At 52.2% G+C, this 26,296-nt stretch overlaps 1 protein-coding gene across 4 annotated transcripts in view; it reads right to left on the bottom strand.

Annotated features, from left to right (window-relative positions):
• Positions 1 to 9,334: 9,334 nt before the first annotated feature.
• Positions 9,335 to 26,296, bottom strand: part of MAMLD1 (mastermind like domain containing 1) — a 115,485-nt gene continuing 98,523 nt past the window's right edge. For all 4 annotated transcript variants that reach the window (XM_057719416.1, XM_057719417.1, XM_057719418.1 and 1 more), the window contains 3 exons: positions 16,844 to 17,087; positions 10,442 to 10,526; positions 9,335 to 9,462 (listed from right to left, as the gene is read on the bottom strand). In XM_057719416.1, the coding sequence (XP_057575399.1) occupies positions 10,486 to 10,526; positions 16,844 to 17,087 (285 nt within the window). In that variant the 3' untranslated portion in view covers positions 9,335 to 9,462; positions 10,442 to 10,485. The remainder of the gene's footprint in view (positions 9,463 to 10,441; positions 10,527 to 16,843; positions 17,088 to 26,296) is intronic.

Genomic DNA, 26,296 nt, shown 5'->3' on the forward strand with positions numbered 1-26,296 from the left:
GCTCTTATGTTGGACACTTGGGTTGTTTCCAATTTAAGGCTAGGTCCAGCAATGCTGTAATCAATGATTTTGTCCACATATCTTTGAATGCCTGTGTGACTTTTTTCTGTAACAGACTCCTATTATGTCCAAAGTCAATCCTGGAGCTTTAAATACAGATTCCTGGGCCCCACCCTAGCCCCTCTAAATTATATTCTTTGAGGTTAGGACACAGGCAGGTGTATTTTTCAAAAGCTCCACGGGCAATTCTGGTGCATGGCCAAAGTTGAAATTTGCCCAATAATCGCCAAACTGTGCCCACAAAAGTTGCATGTGTTTGTCCTCCACTCAGGGGTGGAAGAGAGAGAACACCTGTGTGCCCAGGCCCCAGCTTCACTGGCTGTTATCCGTTGTTACGTTTGAGGCAGGTCTGATAGAAGGGGCTTGATGGAGCTCCATTCGTGCTATTGGCCTTCCTTTCATTATGGGGGAGGTTTAGCATCCTCTCCGTGTTCACTGGCAATTTGCATCTCTTCTGTTAACTGACTGTTCATGTTCTTTGCTCATTTCCTCCTCCTTGGGCAGTTGGTCTTTTTCTTAGTGATCTGAAAGAGCTCTATTTTAATTTTTATGTAATGCATACAAAGGAATAAATGCTTATCAAGGTAAATATTTTAAGAAGATGAAAATAGAAACATTTAAAAAGAACAATTACAAAATGTTGACAGACATAGAAAAACTTATGGTTACCAAAGGGGAAAGGTGGGGGGGAGGGATACATTAGGAGTTTGGGATTAAAATATACACACTACTGTATATAAAATAGATAAACAACAAGGACCTACTGTATAGCACAGGGAACTCTATTCAATATCTTATAATAAACTACAATGGAAAAAATCAAAAAGAGAATATATATATATATATATATATATATATATATATATAGCATAACCAAATCACTGCTATACACCTGAAACTAACACAACACTGTAAATCAAGTATATTTCAATGAAAATTTAAAAAAACACCTGTGATGAAAAAAGAATATTGAGACTATAGAGACAATTCAAGTGAGCAAAACGGATGAGCAATGGTTTGAGCGATCAGTTTCTACAAAATGTTGTCAGAAGGTGTGAGATAACAGTCAGAGTGCAGATAATTTTTGACTCACCCTCGTATATTCCGGCATAACTGTTAAACTCTAGCTAGAAATGTGATTGAATTCTGAGTGTCTGGGGACAAGAAAGATATTCTTGTTTTTGTTGCAAACTTTTCGCGGCCATATAATGTAGATTCAATAAAGTAGACAAGATATGATAGTCCATGCTATAAAAAGTTTGCAGTCTCTGATGGGTGTGCAGGGTAGGAGTCAGGGTAGAGGTAGAAGGGTGGACAGAATTGAGTAGATTAGGATATAAAAAAAAAGAAGGGGTGAGATAAAACCAATTTTTCTAGTCGTTTCACGTAGTGAGTGGCTGTTGAGGTGCCTGTAGTTTGGTGCTCTGCTACACTGGCTTCCGGAAAAACGACTAGGAAAATCAAACATTCCACTTCCTTCTTCCAAATACAAACTTGGTCTCTGGCCTTTTTCTTCCACCTCAAATTGCTAGATTTGTATTTAAAAGCACCTTTGTATTTTTAAAAATTATTTTCTCCCAATATTTGATTATGAAAAATTTTAAGTCATCAGAAAAATTTGAAGAAATATATACTGAATCCTTATAGACCCACCTCCTAGATTCCAGAAGTAACAGGTTTTTCTATTCTCTTGTCACATCTCTCTCTCTCTCCCCATCCATCTAGCCATCTATCAAGCATCTTTTTGTGTGTGTTTCAAAGTCAGTTGCAGACATAAGTATACTTCACCCCCAAGCACTCCAGCAGATCATTAACTAGAGTTCAATATTTGTTTACGATTTTTCTGTTTTAGGCAAAATGTACTTAACAACGAGATGTCCTGATCTTCAGTGAGCCATTCTCCGAGTTTTGGCAATGCACACACACGTGTAACCCATATCCTTAGCAAAATAATTGACCATCACTCCAGAAGGTTCCCTTGTGCCCCTTTTCAGTCAACCCCCATACTTGTTCTGCTTTTTTTTCACTGAAGATAACTTGTGTCTATTTCACCACTTTATGTAAATGGAATCATACAGGACGTGTATGTTTGTGTCTGGCTTCTTTCTGGCAGCACAATGCATTTGACACGTGGCGTTGATGCTGGCCTTGCATTGCGTGGATGTGCTGGAGTTGGTTTATCCCTTCTCCTGTTGATAGACACCCAGGCTGCTTGCAGTTTTTGGTTCCTGTGCATGAAAGTGTCATGAAATAATAGTACTTGTCTTGTTGGAGACAATCTACTACTTTGATTTGTAAGTATTAAGTAAATCACCCTTTGTCTGGCATGTGTTCCAAATTTTTTTTTTCTTCTTCTAAATTTGTCATTTATCTTCTCAGTTTCATGGCATGTCTTTCTGTATGCAAGTTTTAGGCAATTTTATCAGTTTTTTCCTTTATGGCTTCTGGATTTCATGTCATGATAGGAGAAGCTTGATCTACCCTGCTATTATAAAAATACCCACCCTTGTTTTCTAATAGTGCTTTTATGGGTATTTCTTTCTATTTTTGAATCCTCTGAATTTATCTTGATGTCAGGAGTGAGGTAGGAGACCCAGATGTATTGTGCAGATGGCCAGTCAGTTTTTCCAGCGCTGCATATTGGGTCTCCCTTGCTGATCTGAAATGCCGCCTTGTTCATGGTCTTAATTCCCATCTATGCTTTTCTCTATTTCCTTTCCACTGACTCATCTGTCTTTTCCTGAGTCAGGGCCACATTGTTTCAGATACGGTAGCTTCATGATACATTTTAATATCTGGTAGTGCTAGAACCCTTTCTTGATTCTTCTTTTCTAGAAGTTTCCTGGCTATTCTTGCCAGATGAGTCACCTTGAATCATTTTGTCATGTTCCAGAAAGTTATCCTGCTGGGATTTTTATTGTGATCACAGAGATTTTGCAGATGGATGTGGGGGAGAAATTCCATCTTTCCAGGATACAGAAGGGATGAGAGAAAGACAAACATCGACGATGACTGCCAGGTCTGGATTTGGAGACCAAGTGGATTTGGGGCCCTTAGCAGGGTGTGATGACCACTCTCCACAGAGCAGGAGGATGCCCAGGCTTGCAGGGATGAGGAGGAGTTCAGCTTAGACTCCAGAACTGCTGGTGTCTGGGGGAAGCACTCAGGCGGAAGGAGGCCTTCCACACTGGCCGCACTCATCCTTTCTGGAGGCCATCCTCCACATGAGTACCGGAGTGACCCAAGGCTTCCCTTGTGGAATCAAGACAGCCTCCAGGGCCCTGCCCACCTCCACGCCCCCTCTCCTGCCTCCCCCGCTGTTCTTGCTCACTGAGCCCTACCCAGCGACTTCTTTTCCCTTCCTCCCCGTATCAGTACCTGCTTTTTCCTCTGCCTGGAACATCCTCGCCCGAGCTCTTTGCATGGCTTACTCCCTCCCATCCTTTAATCTCAGCTCAAACCTCACTCCCTGAGAGTTGTCTTTCCTGAGTGTCCCCACCAGCCCCACCACACTTGGGTCTCTGCCCCTTTTGTGTTTCCTTTGGAGACCTTAATGCAACTTGTTACTATTTTCTTTGTAAATGTGTCGATCATCTGTTCTCCTGTCAATGTGGCTAGGCTCTATGGGAGAGTTATTTAATGAAACACTGATGTGCTGTTGTGAAGGTATTCTGTAGATGGGGTTAACATCCACGGTCAGCTGAAGTGAAGGAGAATATCCTGAATACTGTGGGTGGGCCTCAGCCCATCAGCTGAAAGGCCTTAAGGGCAAAACTGAGGCTTCCCTGAGGAAGAGAAAATTCTGTCTGTGGACTGCAGTGTCCGCTCCTGCCTGAGTTTCCAGCTTGCTCTTCCTGATAGCTTGTCCTGTGGATTTCAGACCTCAGACTGGGATTTACACCATCGGCTCCCCTGGTTCTCCAGCCTTAGGAAAAACACCCCCGGCTTTCCTGGGGCTCCAGCTTGCAAGCGTGTGAGCTGATTTCTTATCGTAAATCAATCTCAATCTCTCCCTCTCTTTCATATATATATATATATATATATCTCACACACACACACACACACACACATCTCTCCCCCTGGTTCTGTTTCTGTGCATGAACTTGACAGATGCATCCCCCGGTTTACTCCGCAAGGCTGGGGACCATGTCTGTGTACCCCCCGGTGCCTGGCACAAGCATGCTTGTTGAATCACAGAACAGCCACACACTGGAGAAGCCAACATCATGTGCTTTTTCTGAACTCTGTGTCCACTGCCAGACCCCCTAACTTTCTAGGCTGAAGGGGGACAGATGATAAATGGACCTCCAGGGACCTGAGCCTGCTCGAAGGGAGGATGGAGACCCTGGCGGCTCACATACCTCCCTGGGGACTTCTGGCATTTCCCCCGGGGCTGGCCTCAGAGTTGAGGAGCGGGGTGACAGGACAGGGTGCATAGGGAGCACCCCCCGGCTAGTGACGGCAGGTCTTTGTGCACCTCCGTAGGTAGGCCTCAGGCCCCACCTGCAAACTCCCCCCAGCCTTCCCAGTGAAGGACCTGCGCAGGCCGGGGTCTGGGAGGGGCTCCAATCAAGGCTGCTGTCTGACCCAGGCTGAGGGTGAACCCTCGGTGAGGGGCATCCAGCAGCCTCCAAATTCTTTCACTCTTTCTTCAAGGGGCCTGGAAGGCTTCAGCCCAATGTGCAGACTGGCCCAGCAGTATTCTCCTGGGGACTGACACTTCGGGCCCTGCCCAGACATACCATACTCTTTGTGGCTGGGCTGTCAAGGTGTTGAGATGCTGGGATGCTTAGACCCTGCTTGTCTCCCAGGGGGGAGATAGAGAGGGAAGAAGCCCTAGTCAGGTGAGAGGAAGCTACAGAAGGAGTGACGTTTCCTTGTAGAGCGGCAGGAGAGAATGGACCACAGAGAGGAAGAGGCGGCCCAGGGCACCGTGGCTCCCAGGGGGCAGTGCTGTTCTGGAAGGAGAGAGAGTCCAGTGCAGTGGAAGGGGCAAGTCCGCTGAGAACTGAGACGCTTCCATTGGGTTCACGGCCAGGAGGGAGTAGGTTCTTTGGCCAGCGGACTTGGGAGGGAGCGGGAGGTGGGCCAGGTGGCCCTGGGCTGAGGAGTGAGCGGGGAGGGGCAGCAGGGCGCTAGAGCTGGAGCTGGCTGGGCTGAGGTGGTGAGGCCCTGGGAAGGAGAGGCGAGGCGGAGGGGGCACGGGATGCGGGAGAGAGGGGAGCTGAGCGACGCTGGGCGCCGGCAACTCTGGGCAGGAGCATCCTGGCCCAACAAGCGCCGGGAGGAACGGGGAGGGAAAGGCCTGCTGGGGGCAGGTGGCAGGAAGTGCTTGGGCCGGGAGGGCTGCCCACACGGCCTCAGCCCTGAGGTCACCCCACGTGCTTGGGGTGGGACGTGAACCCTCTGGGAATGGAAGGCAGGACCAGCTCAGTAGGCCAAGCTCAGCTTTTATTTCAGGACTCTTGAGGGCTGGCAGAGGTGAGAGGGGACAGCTGTGGCTCCCGAAGCCCTGTGGCAGGCGGAGGAGGCCCCGCTGCACGGGCGGGCCTTCAGCACCCCAACTGGCCGGCTGTGAGCAACAGTCTCTGGGAAGGTGGGGCCAACCCCTTCTGTCCCTGGGCCCACTGGAGAGAGGGGACAGGAGAGGTGGGCCCAAATGCCCCGGTGTGGCCCTGAGGGGCAGCCTGGGCCTGCCTGGGGCATTTTAGTCAACACTGGGGGAACGGAGGCCGAGCCTGAGACACAGAGTCGCGACTGGAGCTGAGGGACACCCGTGGGGGTTATCCATTCCCCAGACCTACACTGCAAGAAGCAGGAGGGGCCTTGTGAGCTGGTGGGCTGATCACCAGGGCTGTGGGGCCATGGCTGTTTCCACCACCCCTCTGGCCCACGGACTAGGGAGGCCTGCTTCCCCGCTGTGGGTCTTTGCCATCAGTCACAGCCATTGAGAGTGGTGCGTGGGGGCATCTTCTCAGGGCATTTCAGGCTCTGCTGGACAGGACAGGACAGGCCTGACTCAGTGTACTGGCCTCCCTCAGCCCCCAAACTACGCCATCGTGTTGGAACATTTCGTACCTTGAGGATGAGAATATAAACTCTCCCTGCCAGCTGGGGGACTAAATGTATGCATTCAATATGGACCACACCTGATCCCAGCTGGGGCTTCAGCTGCACTCTTACAGCACATGGTGTGTGTGTGTGGGGGGGGGGGCGGTGGGGGGTTGGTCCCCAACTAGCTTCCTCACTACCTTGGGGAGGTGCTGTTCCATCTGCACCCCTGCCACCTACACGCCAAGTCGTGGTCACCTCGTGGGAAAGGCACAGGTCCCACCCATCTCCTTGGGGTCCCCTTCAGAGTGAGGCCACATTGCAATGAAGCTCTGTGGAAGCCACTTTCTTGCTGCGAGGGGGTGGCCCGACTGTGAGGTGACACCAGACCTGTGGTTTTCGTGCAGTTTAAATCGGAAACAGCCTGCAGCCAAGATGCTGTCTGCAACTGCGGGCGGAGAGGGCGGGGAGAAGAGGAGGCCGAGCGCGATTGGGCAGGGATTGGGCAGCAGGTCAGGACTGACGGGCCCGGGGGCGGTGCTGCGGCTCCAGGGGCGGTGCTGGAGCTCAAAGGGGGCGGAACAGCGGCACACCTCCTGTGCCCCGCCCCTCCACACCCCTGGTCGCTGAGCTCTACCCGCTCCAGTGCTAAGGACGAACAGGGCTGGCCTTAGCTTAGACTTTGGGGGAGGGGCAGGGGACGGAGAAGCGGGGCGTTCTCTCCAGGGACCACGCCTTCACCAGGTTCTTCCTGGCTCTGAAGTGATAGTGCTTCCCTCTCCCGGGCGGCAGACCTGCCAACTGAATCGGCCTTCCCGCCAACTTCCAGCCGCCCTATGTGGGCACCCCTTACGTGGGCGGAGTTGGATCTTTAATTGGGTCTGTCACCCTCTCAGTGTAAAGAGGATGGTGGTGGGAGAGTCTAGATTCTCAGCGCAAGCTTCCCCCTGCCCCCTGCCCCCAGCACAGCGTCACCTTGGCAGCCTCCCCTGTTTCCTCTTCTGTAGGAGGGGCTCGAGTCCAAAATGATGTGCTCCTACGCTGCGATGTGAAAGGATCGCGGCGCACGCGACACAAACTTCTTACCCCTGTCCCCTCGGTGCCCAAACATCCCAAGACAGGGAGTGGCGAAAGACACTAGGAGGCTTAGCTGACAGGGGTTTGTCGATACTGAATGCTCCCTGGAAAAATGAAAACATAGAGGCACTTTTCTGCTGGCTGTTTATTAGAGAACGAAGAAAAAAACGCACTGGCTTGAAACAGACGCCAGATTTCAACTGTAGAGGCGAAATACGAGGTGGCAATTAAAATGTGATTACACAGAGGCTGGACACTGAGAAAAGGTTACAGGACAGTGGGTGTGGGTTTTCTATAACAGACACTTAAATATACATGACGATAATTGCAGATAGAAACCATCAAAGATAAACCCCGAGTCAACTATTGATGTTTACAGACTCATTTTCCCCCAGACCACAGAGCCTTACATCAAAACAAATACCAAAAGGCTTTAAACCAGAAACATCTCTCACTTCCACCTCACAAGGTGCCGCTGGAGTAGTGTAAACCGTCTGAGTGATAAAGGAAAGATACTCGAGATCCTCAGACAGCGCCCAGCTCACACACTCTCTCTTTGTGTCTCCCAAATCTACAGAACCCTCCGGCCTCCCGGCAAATAATTCCTTTGCGGGGCACTTCATGATAAAACGGCTTGTGCTGTAATACGCTCATCAGGAAAGAGCTAGCAGAGACTGAAAGGTTTGCGGAAGAGATTAAGAGTCACAGAGGGCGACAGAAGTTTTAGTGGAAATGGAAATCAATGTCCAAGTGAGTTTCTATTTGGTATTTGTCAATTTGCACAATGCCTCTTGGTCACACCCACCGCTGCATCAAAAGTGTATGCAACAATGTAGAATCAACACAGACAATGCATAATAAACACAGCTCTACTGACACAAAAGCCGCCACTTTATTTACAAAGTCACAAAACGAAGTATAAATACTTCTGTCATGAATGTTTAGGAAAACCATTTACAAAATTTTCAGATATGTACAGGTAGCTTGAAAAATCACCAGCTTTCCATTTCGTCACAGGTAGAGAGACGGGTGGGTGTGGGCTGACGCCCTCAAATGGTAAGGAGGCAACAAGCGTGTGGCTGTGTGGGGCCAGTTGTGAATCTGCTATGGACTCACAGCACTCCCTGGAGGGATGGCCACGGTGGGGGCGGGGGGGGGGTCCTCTGGGCATTTAAAGCTCGCTGGCGTTCTGGGGGCTGGAGCCGGCACTCTGGGCGGCAGCGTGCTGTTCTAGAATGTCATCGATCAGCCTCAGGTTGCACACCCAGTCTTCATCTGGGCTCACACTGGGGCCTTTCAAGAGAGCTTCGATGAAATCCAGCTCAGTGCAGTCAGGGGGTGAAATCAGATCGCTCAGTGGGGGCTGGGGCAACAAGTCACAGGGTGGCAACTCAGGGGGGCTCCCCATGCTGTCGAAGGGACCAGGGGACTGGCTGGCAGCGACGGTGGACGTGGCAGCGGCGGCGGCAGTGGCGGCCACATAGCTCGGCGGCTCGACGCCCTGGATGGGACTGACAGGCCCAAAGCTGGCCATACCTTGCGTGAGGGACTTGGTGGTGCACAGCATGGGCAAGGGAGCCCGCAACGGGCTCTGTCTGAGGCTCTGGTTGCCCAGCAGGCTGAAGCTGGGGTTGGCCGGGGCAGTGCCCACCTTCTGGCCGGGTCTGCCTCCCAGGGCCACCTGATTGGGGGGCACAACTGCCTGTTGCGATGGAAACGCTGGGGCTCCCAGGGGGGCTCTCATGGGGGCCTTGGCAAAGATGGAGTTGCCACCGCAATGCTGCTGGATGCCATGAGCTGCTTGGCTCGGGGGTGGCTCCCTTGAGACCGCTGCGGTCACCGCTGCCGCGGCTGCCACCCAGGCAGTGCTGTGGAGCATGGTGGGCATTCTGGGCACACAGGGCTGTCTGAGCTGGTGGGGACTCAGGGGCTGGCCGCCCAGGGGGCTGGAACAGAACACGGGCAGGGGCGCTCCCGTGGGGGCAGCCCTGGGAACCCACGTGCGCCGGCAGACAGATCTGAGGCTGCCCGGGGGGCTGTGGCCGGAGAGCAAGGGTGTGGGAAACGGGGGGCTGGAGCTGAAAATCCCACGCTGCTTGCCCGGAATTGGTGAGATCAGGCCCACGCCCTCCGGGCTCTGGTGCCTGGTGGGTGGGACCATTCCTGGACTCAGGTTGTTCTGAAGGAGGCCAGCTCTGGGTGGCATCATAGGCTGGCTGGGTGGGGAGCTTGCCTTGGTCCGGCTACACTTGGAGGTGATTTGATTTTGGACGGCTACAGAAAAAGAGAAGCAGGAGTCAGTGCCACAGGCGTCTTGAGCTGTAGCTGCCGGTGGGGGGCCACTGGCCCAGCACTGACCTCTTACCTTCCGCCCTGGGCTCCTACCAAGCGGCCCCCGCTCCCCTTGTTCCTCCACCCTCAGCCGGGACTACTGTTCTTGGCGGAAGCCCTCCGAGACCTCCTGGGTCTGTGCTCATAGCTCCCCCTCCACCCAAGGGCAGATCACGCTGGACTGAAAATGCCAGTAGACTGTAAGCTCCGTGAAGCCAGGGTCTGGGTCTGCTTTTATACTCAGTATCCGTACGCAGGCCTGGCACTGCCCACCCCCTTGAAGGATGTCCACCCCTTGACACTGGCCTTCCTGGAACTTGTCTGTCCTGTCCCTGCAGCTGAAGCACGCCTGACATGCCACTCCAGCCCGGACAGATGGGACATTCAGCTGGTGTCAGGCCCAAAGGAAGAGGGGTTTTTGCAAGAGAATAGCAGAACGATGGCACCACTGGGCTACAGCGAAGATGCTGAACATCTGCTGGAGGGCAAGCAGCCTCCGCAAGCCCCAGGCAAGAATATACGCTTGGCCTGACCCGATGTCACTCCTGGTGGGGAAGGACTGCTTAACACATGTCTCCCCGGCTAGTCTGGCAGAGACCACGTCGGGCTCTTGGCTAACAGCTGTATCTCCGGCCAATCAATGTTGATTGCGGTCATAGATGCCATGGTTGAATCAATCTCTTGAATCAGACAGTGATTTCAGAGTCGTTAAGACTGCGCCTTTAATTGGGACTCGACTTAAGCTTTCCATGTGACAGATCCAACCGGGGTGCTATGGAAGTGCCTCGCAGACCTCCTCTCTTTCCCTCAATGCTTTTCAGAAGCATCTCAGTAACTGTTTACGCTGGAGCGAATTCTCCCCCAACCTCACACACACTCTCCCCAGCCCACCCCTTTGAGAACACTGACTTTAAGTGCTTACCTTGAAATTGACTCATCTGTTGGGCGATATATGCACTCTGCTGTTCAGGGGTCATTGCCATAAGACCCGATCTCTGCTTCTCTTGCTAAATAGAAGATGAAAAAGAAGTGTTAGATTAGGGCTACCAAGAGATACGAGCCTTGGGATCTCTGTGTGGGGACTCAGGACTTGGCTTTGGTGTAGCAGAAAGCATGAGTGAACACACCAACACACACTCGCATGCATGCCCCACCCTCCCAAGCAAAATTCCACAGGTATAAATAAAAGTAGGAGTCTGCACCTGGGTTAAAAAACCAACTGCAACAGCGTAGGATGGGGCGGGAGACACAGAGCTTAACAGCAAGAGCACGGAGAAAGACGATTCAAGCATTCTGGATGTCCTTCTGCTCAGGATGGGGCAGCAGTGAGATATGGTCACCAAAAGAGCAAATGTAACACTAGGCTGCATTAATAGAAGCAGAGTATGTAGAAGGAGGGAGGTGACAGTCCTACGCTACTCTGTCTTGGCCAGCCCGTGTCTACGGTGCTGACAAGGTTTGGGCATGCCAGTCGCAGGGAGACCCAGACAAACTGGCCGCACTCAGAGGACACTAAGTGATGGAGGTAGGGCTTGGACTCCCAACCACACCGGCAAAGAATGGCTGAGCGAACCAGGGATGTTGGGGCTGGGGCAGAGCAGTCTCTAGGCTATGTGGTGGCGGGTGCCCAGCTCTCCAGGGCTGTCATGGGGAAAGGGCCCAGGCTTGTTCCGGGTGGTCCTGGCATGAAGAGCGGGATGATCACACGGTCAGATGGACGTACTGTCTGACACCCGGAGTAGCCACTCACTCCCAGCTTCCCTTCGCTTTCCTGACTAGCTGCAGCATGGGCAATGGGAACGGTTCAAGGGGACAGCAGTGAGAGAGCCAGCTGAGGGCCTAGAGAAGGCACAACTGGCCCCGAGACGCTAAGCCATTCAGTGTCAGGTTGTGACTGGGCCCCAGATCTCATTCCCAGTCCAGTGCTGACCCACTGCCCCCTCTCTCCCCTTCTCAAGAAGTCTGCCTCCTTGTGTGCCAACAATGAAGGCAGCTCCATCGGGGAGCACACCTCCCTGAGTTTACTTTCGGAACTGCGTCCTCCCCCACCAGATGCCAGAAGACTTGACCCAACAACACAGGCTGCCCAGGCCTGCTTCTCTGCAGTCAGAGGGTTGGCGTGGGAAGGGGCTGGGGCGGAGGGCCGGCGCTTGGGAGAATGCCCGGCTCCCAGGCCTGGCGGCAGTTCCCAGCTTCCGTTCCTGCCAAGGCAGAGAGGACAAACACGTGGCAGTGGGCGGACCACACTGCAAGCGATTTCAGCATCCCGCCCTTAGCCTGCTTCCTGCCTGAGCTCTTGCCCCCCTTCCCCTGGGGTTGCTGCGATGTGGGTGGTGGGGATGCTGTTCTTCAGCCCTGGAGCTGCCCTCTTCCTGCTAAAGCCTGAGGCAGCGGGGACAGGATCAAGGAGCACAGGGGTCACATGACCACCCAAGGCTATGGCATCAGGAAGCGGGGGAGCTGGGGTAGCACTGCGCTCTGCCTGAGATGCTCAGGGTGGGCAGGCCTTTCTGAAGGCAGCCCTCTTACCTCTGTTCTTCCCATCGAACCTCCCACCAGCCCTAGGAGATCTGGGCAAAAGATCTATGGCTCAGCTTACTGAAATGACAACTGAGGCTCACAGAGGGTAAATGACTCGCTCAAGGCGACATGGCTGGGGAAGTGCAGTGTCTCCTAACTGCAGATCCAGTGCTTCTGCCTCCCCAGTCCACTGCTTCCAGGAACCGGCTCCTGTGCCCTGCTGTCTACACTGGCTCTACCGCCACCCCCACAGGCTGCTCCATTAGGTTCATCAAATAACGGTTGTACCGAGTGGGGGAGGGGCGGGTGGAGGCTACAGCGTGTGACCAAAGACAAAGCAGGGGACAGGCAGAAGAGTCCAAAGGGAAGGAGGTGGAGAGGAAAGAACACCCCCGGGGCCTGGGAACCCGAAGTGAAGGCGGGGCTGGGGCAGGGGTCAGAGTTGGAGGAAGCGGGCAGTGTCCGCCAGATGAAAGAGAGTGCTTCTCAAACGGTCCAGGGTTACAGGGACAGCGGGATGTTGGCCAGTGTTCATCCAACGAAGCACAAAAGTCCAGAGCACGCGGAGTGCCAGCGAGAGTGTGGCCAGCAGTGTGGCTCCCGAAACTCCCAGGTCCAGACAGCGCGCCGTCGCCGGCCTGGGGACGGGCCTCTGCCGCGCCGGGGTGCCCGTCCAGTGCGGGGTCTCTTCGGCCGCCGGGGCGTCCGGGGGCTGCTGCCAGCCCCTGCTCCTGGCCTGGCCTGTTGTCCCTGGCACGCCAGCGGGAGCCTTCTCTCCAGGCCTCCCGAGGAGGCCGCTTCCTTTGTTTTGCAGACGGAGGCCCCCATCCTTTGTTCTGAATCAATGTGCTCCAAAGATAAGCCCCAAGAAAACAGTTGTTGCCTTTTGACACTGACAATTAGAATCGTTGGAAAATGGAGAAAACAGGAAATGACAAATGTTTTCAGTGACCAGGAGGAAGCGGTGGCTGAAAGTGGCTGCTTAGTGACGGACCCTCTGAAGGATGGCCGGGGCGAGCTGTGCAGCGGCTCGTGGGTGATGGAGGCGCTCACCCGAGGACTGCTGTTTCCAGGGCTGCAGCTGGTTGTCATGGAGCTGAGTTCTGCTGTACCAGGTGACACCTGCGGGCAGCGTCAGGTGGGCCCCGTGTGAGCCTCCCAGAGAATGAGGGCCCTGGCTCCTCCTCCCACCTGGTGAAGGGGCCACCTTCACAGACAGGCCTCAGCCAGGATCCAGGATCCAGGAAGTCCTGGGGCTGCCTTTCTAGGAGCTTCAGGCTAATGGCCGGGGCTCACTCGAGGGCCAGCATTCATCTGTGTGTGCTAGGCACAGCCAGGAGAGCCAGGCAAGAGGCCGGCCTGAACCCCACCACTCCCCACACAAAACAGCAGAGCCCAACACCGGGCCCCCCAGGAGGCCAGGCTGCCCTGTGGGCCTCACCCTTCAGCCACCACAGGTGGATGTTTCCTGTGAGCCCCAGAGCAAGCACCTCGCGCATCCTCTACCCAGTGCAGGCCAAGAACGGTCTCAAGCACTTCATAAGGCCCAGGGATGCTCTAATTGGGTGGGGGTTGGGGCAGAGGCAGAATATCAGCAAGCCGCCCCCCCCCCCACCCCGCCCCAAGGATGCCCACACAGGGTTCCTGCATTCGGCAGATTCAGCCTGAAGTTCCCTGCCCCACAATCCCCAGGAGGAGAGCATTCTGACTGGGAAGGGGATTCCAAGGGAATAGCTCTGGGGGAGTGCAGGGATGGATCCAAAGCCTTATTCTGTGAGGCAGCATTAAGGGAGGGAAGGAGTGGGGAGGGGGGGGGGGGAGAGAGACGAAGAGAGGAGGGGGGAAAGGGAGGGCAGGGGGGAGAGAGAGACAAAGAGAGGAGGACAGTGAGGGAGGAGGGGAGGAGGGGGAGGGGAGGAGGGGGAGGAGAGGGAAGGTGGGGGAAGGGGGTGAGGGGGAGAAGGGAGAGGGGTAGGAGGAAAAGGGGCGGAGGGAGGGGGGGTTTCTTTTTCCAGCACCAGGCAGCTCCTGCCTCCTTTCCCAGCAGACGCCCCTGGGTGCCCCGTGCAGAGCCTGCCTGCTGCAGCAGAAAGGCACTCGGTTCTGTGTTAAAGGTTCAAAGGTTAATGAGCTCTAGTGTGTGGGTTTGTTTGTCTGTTTATTACTCCACTAGGAAAAGCACCTTCTTTCCTGGTTTTGGGGAGCCAAATTTGGAAACAACTCCCCCACCCTTCTGACTTCTCCTTTGAAATGGCAGGAAGACAGCGTTCTGCATGGAGATCTGAACTGCAGGGACCCCCACACGCCTGCAGATGGGGACGCCTCAGACCCGTAGGCTCTGGCTCCCCGTGGCCCACGGATGGAGGCAACGAAGACGCTTCCACCCAAAGCCCTGCTTGAGGGGACGTGGGTGTTCTTGGGCTAAAACTCCCCTCAGATGTCCTTCAGCCACGGGCTGCCCACAGCGAACGGCGGGCCAGCTTCAGCGTTTCCTAACTCTCGAAGCCTGTGACTCAGTTTCTCCGGAGTGCCTCCAGATGGGAGTGCCGAGTGGGTCATCAGGCCACTACCCCTCCCTGCAGACCTCAGAGGCCAAGGCCAGGGCGGGGGGACTGGGCTGCACACCTGCCCTTTCCTAGGGCCTCTGCTCAATGCCTTTCCCTGCCCGGAGGGCAGCCTCGCTGACTCTGGGAAGAATCTGCTGAATCCCGGGTGGGAAGGTAGTGTTTACCTGGCAGCCCGGGAGGCCTTCTGTCAGTCAGCTGACAAACGTTTCTCGTGGGTATGTTATGGGCCAGGCTCTGTCCCAGGCGTGGGGGTGGCACTGTGCGTCTCTACTCTCATGAAGCTTACGATGGAGGGGGAAACTGACAAGACACAAGTAAATCAATCGAAGAAGATTGTTGCCCGTGGTGACACATCTTCTAAAGAAAATACACCAGAGTGAAGGGATGGGGAGTGAGCCGGCACGGCCGAAACCTCCACTCCAGGCGTGGGGCCCTCGCGGTACATGGGAACCAGCCACGCCCCTTGGCTCTAAGCCAGGTGAAAGCCGGGGCACCAGGGGCCTGCTGGGGTCTTTCTTTGACCCTTGGGGCCTCTGGAGCAGGAGCCAGGGACCTCCCCCACAGCGATGGTGCTGCCTTTGAACCCATCTGAAGCTGCCACTGGGGACTTCACAAAATCAATGTCATCGAAAATGACCAGAGCTGTAGGTCAGCTTTTTTCCTCTCCATTTTCTGCCTTTGCAGTTGATCTCCGACTACAGGAACTCTCTCCTGACTCCACCTCCATCTTGGTGGTTTCAGGGCGGTCTGGTCCCGGAAGGGCTGGGTCTACATGCTGGGATTCATCTGGCGGCAGAGGAAACAAACGTCTTTGCAGCTCGCCTTTCTTCTTCCCCTGGGGTGCCTGCGTCCTCCGTCTCACACTGAGTCTGGCCTTCCTGAGTCACGGCTGAGCTGGAGGTCCTGTCCCTCAAAGCCCCCCGAGGTGGGCCCAACTTCCAAAGCTTCATAGGGAAGATCTGAGGGCCGAGCGTCTGCCCCACCCTCCACTGCTGGCTGCAAGGCCTGGCTTGGCTTTGAAGAGAGATAATAAAGTGGGGAAATGAATTTTCTCCAGGCAAGCTAGCTTGGGTGCCTTGTTTTTTACCTTCTGGGGACACGGAAGGACAGGGCAGACCAGGCTGGAACTCAGAGACGTCCTGAGTGGATGGTGTCTCCATCCATTTTGCTCATTCTCTTTCCTTGGCAGCTTTGTGCTGCACAAGCCAGAGAACACACAGAGAGAAAGGGGAAAAAAAGAGAGAGAAAAAAAATCGATAGCCCTTGAATGGAAAGCACGGCTTGTTCTTGCGGGCCGAGGCAGGTGGGTTGGGGAGAACAAGGCCGCACGTACTGAAGCAGCATTGCCATTAAAGGCCAGAATCCCGGAGGGCCTTTCAGCTGCACGAGCGTCTTCTGACCACTATCACCCAGCCAGCGCTCATTTCTCTAGTCTTCTCTGCAGAGAGGGCTGACGTCCTGCACACACTGATATTTCATGCACCAGAACAACAAGTCCACGAGCCAAATGAAATTCTCTGCAAAGGCCCGCTCTGGCTGGCGTCCACCACCTTGCTCTCATGACCACTAATGTGACTCTTTAGGGCAAGTCAAGCCATTCCTTTTCCCATCTGGAGGGTGATGGAAACTCACAGCCATCTTGGACGGGCTCGGCTTCGCTTCCTTCTGCCTGCCTTCCTCCGGGGCTACCAGTCCTCCAGCGGGGAGATCCAACTTCCCACTTCTTGGGGTGCGCGAGTCCCAGGTGGGGTCAAAGAACCCCTCGGGGTGTGGAGTCCACAGCAGATGGCTGGAGGGAGACGCCGCTCCCGCGCGCCCGCCAGCTATGCAGCAAGCAGGCACAGCGGGGACTCGGAGGTGCGGAAGCGCAGCCCCTGTCCCCCCTCGGGCTCACAGTCTGGCTGCGGGGGACAGACAGGCAGGGAAGGAACTGGGGTGCTGGAAGGCCAACAGCAGGGAGGGAGCCACTGTGCCCGGGACGATCCCCACTCAATCCCCCGGAGAAGAGGCTGAGGTGCCTGGAGCGCTCTGCTTGCTTGGGTGGTCTCTCTGCCAAAGACTGGCCGGGACACAGTAGAAAAAGCACTAGAAATCCCTCCTAGGTGTACAGAGCTTTACGGGCTGGGCTGTCACCTCCTCTGTTCCTCCCAACATCCCTGTGCGGCAGGCGGGCAGGCTGAGCAGGGGACTGCGCCCAGTTGACAGATGAGGAAAGCGAGGCCGGGGAAGTGACTTACCGACAGCGTCGCAGCTAGGCAGTAGTGGAGCAGGCACCTGCCTCCAGGCCTTCGGATCCCAGCCGCCCCAGGGCGCTGCCTCTGAGGTGCTGTACGAGGAGGTGACTCGGGCCAGCTCCTGAGCAAAGGAGCTGCCGGGCAGGAAGGACTCACTCCCCAGGGCCTGGCAGGATGGGGGCTGTCGCCCGAGGCTGACCTGGGGGGGCCTGGCTTCCCCAAGCTTGCAGGCTTTGTCTACATGAGTCTACAACAACCATTGAAGAGTCCATCAGCGGCGTGGCCATGACATGCCTCTGACTGCCCTCGTCACTGCCCTGACCGCCTAATAGGGTCGTCTGGGTGTTGGGCTACACACACCAACTGTTCTGGGCCAACCAAACCCAGCAGCTTTGCACTCCTAATTGTCTCGGGTCACAGACTCCTTTGAGAATCGGCTAAAAGCTATGGTCCCTCTGCACAGAAAAAGCACTTACACTGGTATCTCCCCCTTCCCAGCCCACCAACATCTTACATATAATTTCAGGGGTTTTCTGGACCACTTACTACCCATCCGTGGGTCTCAGTTAAGGAGCCTCTGCCTCCATCAGTCACTGTCTTGTTGGAAATGGGAGTGAAGCTAGGTCAGAGAGCTGGTTCATCAGCAATGACCTTGACCAATCCCGATCCTTCCCCACGCCCCTCCCCCCCAACAGAGCACACCATTCTAGACTGGTTTGTAGGGTACCTGTGTGTAGACATGTTGAGGAATCTGCAAAACCAAATGGTGAGTGCAAAACCAAGCAGTCAAGTGGAAATCTCACAGCAGCCCAGCCCTGAGCGGCAGCCCTCACTGTACTTCACCTTGTCGGGGCCCCGAGGTTTCAGGACTTGTGTGTGGGTGGCACCTCCCCTTTCCATCATATTTTAGAAGACAGGGGTTTCACCCGAATTGAATATCTGACCCAATTCTTTCAGCCAAAGGCAATTAAAAACCCTCACAGTTGATACCCGTGTCAGAGGAAGCCTCAAGACTCCAAGGAGCTGCTGAGAGAGCCCTAACATCCTGCCGAGCACACCAAGCACTCGGCCACAGGGGTGCCCAAGAGCACCAGTGGGAGCCTGCCTGGATGAGAAGGTCTTTCTATGTGAAGCAGCCTCTTCACTCTTGTGCTTTTAACACCTGAGTTTTGAGTGATCACCTGCATCTATCAAACATCCCAGTAGAAAGGGCAATATTTATCCCCCGAATCTAAGCTAAACAGTAGGAGTCAATTCAATTCATGATGATAAACACGACTAAGCACCTACTGTGGGCAAGTCTCTGTGATGGATGACAGGCCAGTGAATATTTGGATGCCTTATCTGAATGAATGATAAAAACTGCCACCACTGAATTTATCGAGCATTTGCTACATACCAGGCACTAACCCAACTGCTTTCAATATCCAGTCTCACTCAATCCTTGAAACAGCTGTATATGAGGCAGGAACAATTACTGCCCTGATTTGACAGATAAGAACACTGAGGCCCAGAGGGTTAATGAAGTTGCCCAAAGTCACACAGCTAGTTAGTAGCAGAGGAGGATGCAAATCCAGGTTTGCCTGGTTCCCAAGTCCATACGAAGTGTGTGTGTGTGTGTGATCAGCTTGTCATGTGGAAAATCAGTTTTGAGATGTGGAAACGGTTCAAGTGTGCCATTAGGAAAAGCACAGGCCAGGTTTTACAAGGGGGCCTGAGGCAAAATGTAAAGAACAAATTATAAACACTTAAAGATGGGATTAGAAAGAAAATCTAACTACTTGGAGAGTTTTAGAGATGATATCCCTCTCCCCAAAGACAAACAAAACCGAAAAAACCACATGAAATATGCTTAGCAAGGGAACGCACTGCACGTGGGAAAGAAAACTTGTTTGCCATTCTGACGATATGCAAACTACAGAGGGCCCGGCGCCCCTCCCCTCGGGCTGGCGCATTAGTGCAGAGCTGAGCTCACTGGCCACCTGCAGCTTTGCTTCAAGTTCCAATTTGTCCTTGGACCAAGGTCATCTGAGACAGGGGCGGAAACGTCGCTCTCTACAATGGACTATTCTTCGTGCCTGCATACCTAGCACCTTGATAATTTAAAACACTATTTTATAGCCATATAGGAGTTTTTACAATCCCGATATGCAACTACTCCTAGGGGTCTGATTCCTTGCCCACCCTATGACGACACAGTCTGAAAGCTATGAGTGGGGCTTTATGTGTAGGGAACTGAAGCATTTTAAGCTTTTGCTCAGGAATCCCTGGTAGCTTCATGTGACTTGTAGGATATTAGTGACGGGTCAAGAAGCAAGACCCCCCCCATGAGCATGAACATACGCTTGCAGTGCCTCGGTAGTTCAGCACGCAGGAAAAAACCTGCAGATGGCACATGGAAATTACCAACGGCACAAGATGCCCCGGCAGTGTGGGCAGTTCTGTTTCGGCGGCAGTTGGGAATGGGCCTACAGCCACCCGTGCAAGTGGAGCAGAAAGGGAGCAGGCACTTCTCGTCCCCATGTAATCCCCGGTTAAAAAACAAATCAACTAGGTGAGATTCAATCTTGACTCTGATTGATAAGCAGCTTTGTAGCTGATGCTTGTGCGTCTTCTCCATTTTATTTACTTTGGAAAAGAAACTGCTGTCACACACCCTGTAAGTGGGAGGTCCAGCTTCCAAAGAAAAGGTTGTTGGGACTTTCCAACGCCTAGAGGTTTCCACACGAGATAAACCCATCTCTCTCTTTGGAATCACTGAAAATCACAGAAAAGCAAGGCAATCCATAATTGGTGGGCATGATTACTCTCTTGGACTTGGCTGGTTCCCTGTGATTCCAAATTTCAGAGAATCAGACCCTGGGATGGATACTGTCTGATGCCGGTGCCCGATTTCACAGAGCTCACACCCACTGGGCTTCCTGTGACTGCCAGAGAACTTGCTGGAACGAGGCTGGCCCTGGGTCCCTCCGATGGCTTGCAGCTGCTTAGAGCCTCAAGCACATCCTGCTAAGCTTTGCAGTTAGGGCTCTTCGTCCCTTGGCCTCCCGCCTTCTTGGCAGCCAGGTTTCCTGTCCCATGGTGTCAGGTACACTGCCCCTCAGTCATACCCATCTCCTCGGAGCTCCCGAGACAGGCTGCCACATGTGTTCGGTCCCCTGCACTCGTGCTCCTTGCTTCGCCAGCCCAGAGAGCCCTTTCTCCAAGCTTCCCCTCTGGAACCCTGCATGTCCTTGGAGATCCACCCTGGGAATTCTGCCTCTCCTTTGGTCCAGCTCCTCTGGCTGACTGAACACCCTTATCGGGCCAGGTCTTAATCATCTTTAAATCCCTCTGGTGCCCAGAGAATGCCTGGCACAGGCAAAGGGTTCAGCCTTGACCCTCATTTTAAGCACATCTACTCATCCCTTTTCAATGCCGTTGGGTTAATAAAACCCATCAGCAGAACAGAAAGCATAATCACACCGTGGAAATAACATCTGCTAACATGTACTGCACGAACTGTGCACACACACGTATATTTGAGACGGTCCCTAGTTTACAAGGAAGCGGAGATAGGTTTAGCCAGGACACACAGTGGCAAGGTGGGTACAGACCTGGATCTGATTACAGAGTGACTAAAACCCAAGCAACTGCTGAGTTTGGGAGAACAGGGCTCCTTCTCCACACACAGAGAGAAGCAGTCGGGTGTCCTTCATCCACACTGGAGTAACTCCATGTTGTTGGCTAGTCTGCGACCTCACTGTAGTGCAAATGGGCTCTGGTGTAAGGAGCTCAGATTAACCCCCACAGATACTCAGATGCTTTGCAAGAAGCAGATGACTGCTCTGGCTTTATCAATTGTTGACTGGATTAGATCTTGGTCCAGTCTTTGCCAGGGAGGTCAGAAGGAGGTATATGTGCATTCACAAGGTTATAGTTGCGAATTCCACTGGCTTCTGGGAGCTTGTAGATTTCTAGACTTACTCATCCTGAAAGTTCAGGCAACAAATCTTGAACTCCTCCTTTTCTTTACTAACCATGTAACAGAGTCGAGCAGAGAGAGCCCAGAAGAAGGAATCAGAGCCTTGCTGCATGTGCCAGAGACTCCCAGAGGCCAAGGGCACTCACGGCTGGGCTGACTTTAGAAGCCAGCCCCAGCTGTTCGAGTCACGAGTGAGATGAACATGCTAGGGTGCTAAGTACTGTCCACACAGCCCAAAGAAGGCAAGGCAGAGCTGTGGAAGAAGCTGGATCTTTGGGCAAATTGGTGAATGTCCCTAGAGGTGACAGGAAACGACTTTATAAACGTGAAGTGATATTTTGGGAAATGAGAAAAATGTAATGTGAGTCAGACTTCTTGGCCTCTTACTTGCCATTACATTACTGGCCAAATGCAGATGGGATTTCAATATATCACAAGCATGCATCTATTAATAATAATACAAGAAAGCTACACAACTCAAACCTGAAATTTTGTAAGGAATAGAATCCTAGAAGCTCAGCAAGCAGTACTGTCCCACAGGACTTTGAGATGATGCTCAATCATCCTCCCAGAAAGGACAGAATGCTCTTTACCTGCGCTGTCCAATATGGTAGCCAGTGACCACATGCGACAACAGAGCACTTGAAGTGTGTCTAGGGCAGGGATTTCCTTGGTGGCGCGGTGGTTAAGGACCTGCTTGCCAATGCAGCGGACACAGGTTCAATCCCTGGTCCAGGAAGATCCCACATGCCGCGGAGCAATTAAGCCCATGTGCCACAACTATGGAGCCCACGTGCTGCAACTACTGAAGCCCACTCCCCTAGAGCCCGTGCTCCGCAACAAGAGAAGCCACCACAATGAGGAGCCCACACACTGCAATGAAGAGTAGCCCCCCTCACCGCAACTAGAGCAACGAAGGCCCGCCACAGCCAATAAATAAGTAAGTAAATAAATAAATAAATAAAAAATTGTGTCTAGGGCAAATGAAGAACTGAATTCTTAATTGTATTCACTTTTAGTTAATTTAAATTCAAATAGCCGCCCGTGAACGCTCGTGACAGCACAGCTCTTCAGCATACTGGCTAAGAGTGCAGGCTCTGGAGACAGTGGGTCTGGGCCAGAATCACGGATTTGCCACTTCTCAGCTACATAGTTGTGGGGAAGCTCCTTAAGCTTTCTGTGCTTTCATATCCTCATCTGTAAAAGGGACGTAATCACCATGCGCCATTCATAGAGTGGCGGGGGTTACGAGGAGTCACTGAACTGACACACGTGCAGTGCCTGCATGTTGTGTTCTCTGGAGGTGAGCGGCAGTCTTAATGAACAATAATACCTCTGCCATGTATCAAGCACTTTTACAATGTTCCAGGCACTGGCCTATGAGTTTTACGTGGGTCAGCCTAGAATTGCAGGAGGAGGTGGGCGCCATGTCCTTCTACTCCATTGTCTTGATCCACTCCTCCTAGAAGTGAATGTGTTCTAGGCGTGGTCTGGCCAACAGAGCTCAGTGGAGCTATCACTTTTCCTACCTTTTGGTAAAACAGACCTAATAATAACAAACGACAGTGATGATTATATTAAAAACATTTACCGAGAACTTAACCCACAGCGCTGGTTTCAGCCCCTGCAGTGGTCATTTCAATTAATTAATTCTTAGAACAATCCTATAGCACTGTTATCGCTGTTATGATCCCATTGTAAAGATGAGGAAACTGAGGCACAAAGAGGTTAAGCAACTAGCTCAATCAAGGTCACTCGTTAGTAAATGCCAGGGCCTGGACTAGAACCCAGACACTGTGTGACTACAAAGGCCAGGTCCCGAGTTTTGCTTGATCATATTGCCCAACTGAAACCTTTGCTAATGCTGTATTTAAGCAGACCAATAGCAAGAAGATTCTGGAGGGCTGCTAGGGGTCCATAAATGTGCAATGGCTGCCGGGTGGGCTACTGTGTTACCCAGGTGTTCTTTTCCTTTTATAATAACTGTGCCCTAAAACAAGGACAGCAAGTTGAGGGATTTCTGTTCTGATACACGTGGTACAGGGAGTGGGAGAGTCACTAGAGAGATTCTACAAAAAACTCTAGGGTAGCACCAATCCTATCCATTTGCTTGGACTCTTCTGTAAATTTGCATTTTGTAAGTTTCCTTTGAGCTTTTCTGGACTCTTCCTCTATAAATGTATTTTAGTATTTCCAAGTTTAAATGTCTAGGCCTAAGATAGACGGGGTCCAAAATCAAGTTCACCTCAATCAAGTACTCAGACTTGCGATTTAACCACAGAACTAAGTTCAACTGGTAAATTGCTGTTTTGGCTAAGAAAAAGAAATAACTCAAGAATACAAAAAGGTAAGATCAATAGTGTTTAAATCAATCGAGGAGTGAAGGAATAAGCATCTCCCCCCTTCCCATCCCAACACTAATGCCAATGAATAAGCCCGTGGCCTGTTCACTCCCTGGGGGAGAGACGGTGGGGACTCCTCTGCATCTCCCATAGTGCTAAGCGCAGAGCAGGTCTGCAATACACTCCGACATTTAGGCTGGCTGTTTTCTGTGGGGCATCTCTGCCGAGCGGCCAGAGCTGTGCCCACTGTTGGTAATGCTGGGTAACGGACGAGGAAGACTGCGTGTCTGGTCAGGCTGCGTGGGCCACTGGGAGTCACCCTAGGAGCAAGGTGAGGTCAAGAGCAGGACTACAAGGAGCATCAGGGACTGGGTCAAAGGGTACCAAAGCACTCCAGAGTCCAGAGCTTCTGCAGCCAAGTTCTGACAGCTTCCAGATGTCCCTACTGTCTCATGAGGGTGGTGATGATGAACAGGTGCCATGTACTGAACTACGACAACGTGCCAGGCACTGAGGGAAACCCGGTACAGTTCTTATGTCATTGAATCCCCACGGCAACCCTGAGAGGTGGGTATCATTATTATGTTCATTTTATAGGCGAGGAAAATAAGGGTCAGAGAAGCAAAGTAACTCGCTCAAAGTCAAAGGAAGTGACAGAGCTGGAAGCTGAATCGGGGTCTGACTTGCTCCGAAATACAAGCTCTTCATCACAAATACTAAAAAATGCAATGTTCAAAGCATAACCCTTCTGCTTATGTGTGCCGAATCCTCCCCCCACCATTCCCCCCAGTATCTCCCCGCTGGGTGCAGAAGCCATCCAACGAACCATCACATTCAGGGAACCGAGGAAGGGAGCGGCAGGATTTCCTTTGGAGACTTCCGGATTGAGACAGCAGACCTAATGCATGCATCTAAATTCACTCCCTTGCAAAGCCCCACTAAAAGTACCATGAGGGTTTGGTTTGGTTTGGTTTTTAAAGACACAGTCCTGGTCAAAAGCAGCTAGATCCATCGTGCCTTTAGTCACTGGCTTCTCTAAGAGGGGAGCAGCTTCTCTTCTGGAAGCCTTCAGCCAATAGTGGCACCGGGACCCTTTGCTGCCTACGCACCTAGACTGTGCTTGCCACTTGGCTCTTCAAAACAAATCGACTGCTTGTTGAAGAGTTCATTAATAAGTAGGGACACCTACATAGAAAAGCAAGAGAACGCTGGAATAAAGACAGGGGTTAATTCTACCAGAAGGGGCGCCCGGGGGGTCCACTCAGGGGGTCGACAGTGTTCTATTTCTCAACCTAACCAGTGCTGACACAGGTTTTCACTTTACACTTCTTCTTGAAACCGTTCACATAGGCCTTGCACACTTTTCTGTATCTATGTCATATTTCACAATAAAAGGAAAAAGCTATATACCCAGCTCGATGCCAGTCATGTGAAATATATGTATTTCAGAAGAGCAAAAAAATAATGTTGACAGTGGTTATCCCTGGCTTATTTATACCTTGTATTTTATATATTTTATTATCTTGTGGGGTTTGTGTTTTTCCTACACGTCTCTGCATTTTCAAAGTTTATTACAAAGATCATGTATTATTCTTGTAATCAGAAGATCTTAAAACATTGAAAAAAAGACGAGGTCCCCATCTAAGACTGAAACTAATAAGGATCAACACAGAGAGATGGGACGAGCCATCTGTGGGAGTCTATGCAGAAAATAACTACCTACAGAGACTGGTGATGCACCTGATCCAACTAGGATATGCTCAAAGCTTGCCGAGGAGCCAAGGGTGGATGCCTAGAGTCAGCACTCGCAGGTCAGGACAGTTGTGATCTCTGCGAAGAGGGGAGGCTTCTAAGATATTTTGAATGTTCTACTTCTTAATCTGTCTTGGTGAGTACACGGGTTGGTTTTATTAGTTTCTGTTTCCTATGCTCCTCTGCATGTATCACATGGATTAAAGAGAAACAGGATTCGTGTAAGCAAAGAATATGATACTGTCTCAAAGGAACAACTCAAGTTCATGTAAAATCCTTATCAGGCTAAAAAAGGGGGTAAAAAGGGTAAAAAAGTCACTTCGGAATTTAGATCTTCTTTTCTTTCCTGCTGCCAATCCCAGTTCTTTCCGGAGATACTCCAGTCGCCGGGGAAGACGGTTGGGTCAAGGCCATAAGGGCCCAGCTCAGCACTCTTCATGGGCTTTCGGGTGGCCTGGTGTAGGCGCTCTGAGTTCTAGTCAGGAATGCCAACCGTGCCAGGGCTTAGGGTTTGAGGTCTGCCTCCTCCCCCCCAAAGATGTTGTCCATGAAGATACACAAGCAGGTATTCCAATGACAAAGGAGCCTGTGCTTTCTTGCTACCCCTCTCTCAACTTAGCAACCTATCGGGTTTTCTTCCTTCCCGACTGGCATGGGGATGGGGCATCGTTCTCTGCTTTCCTTTTACTGAAGGCCTCACCATCTCTCTTCTTCTGACCCATTCTGTCTCCTTGGGGCTAACTCCTCTCCCTACGACCCTCACGCTTTTTGTAACGTGAGGAGAAATGAGAGATTACCTACTCATGTCATCACTCTCAAGAGAGGAAGGAGAGGGCCCATGGTTTGTTCAAGATTACCAAGCACTGGCTAAGCCTCACCCTGGGAAAAGCATCTTCCTGATCATGTTATCTCACCTGCCAGGTGAGTATTGCTGGTTGCTGGGGGCTGAGGGAGTGGGTAATGGGGAGTCATTGTTTCATAGCGACAGAGTTTCAATTGTACATGATGAAAAGAGCTCTAGGGATGTACCTAATATCACTGAACTGTACTCTTAAAACTGCCTAAGATGGTAAATTTCACATTATGCATATTTTACCACAATAAAAACAATTGGGGAAAAAAGATCACCAGGCAAGCTAAAGACAGAGAGGCCGAGACTTGGACAGACCTACAGAGCACATCTATCTGCACTATTTTGCAGGGACTGAGTCTCTGAGCATGGAGTCCTGCAAGGCCACCCTCTGAGGAACACTGGCTGCAACTCTGACCCTGGTAGGTACGGACCCTGAGGCTTATGGTAGGGAAGAGCCTTGCTCCAAATCAGAGCAGAGTAGAACTCATCATTGCAGGTTCCCAGCCCAAGGTGCCTTCTGAGTCCTGACCCAGCTGCACTGCTCT

The sequence above is a fragment of the Hippopotamus amphibius genome, chromosome X, assembly GCF_030028045.1.
Source record: "Hippopotamus amphibius kiboko isolate mHipAmp2 chromosome X, mHipAmp2.hap2, whole genome shotgun sequence".
Lineage (NCBI taxonomy): Eukaryota > Metazoa > Chordata > Mammalia > Artiodactyla > Hippopotamidae > Hippopotamus > Hippopotamus amphibius.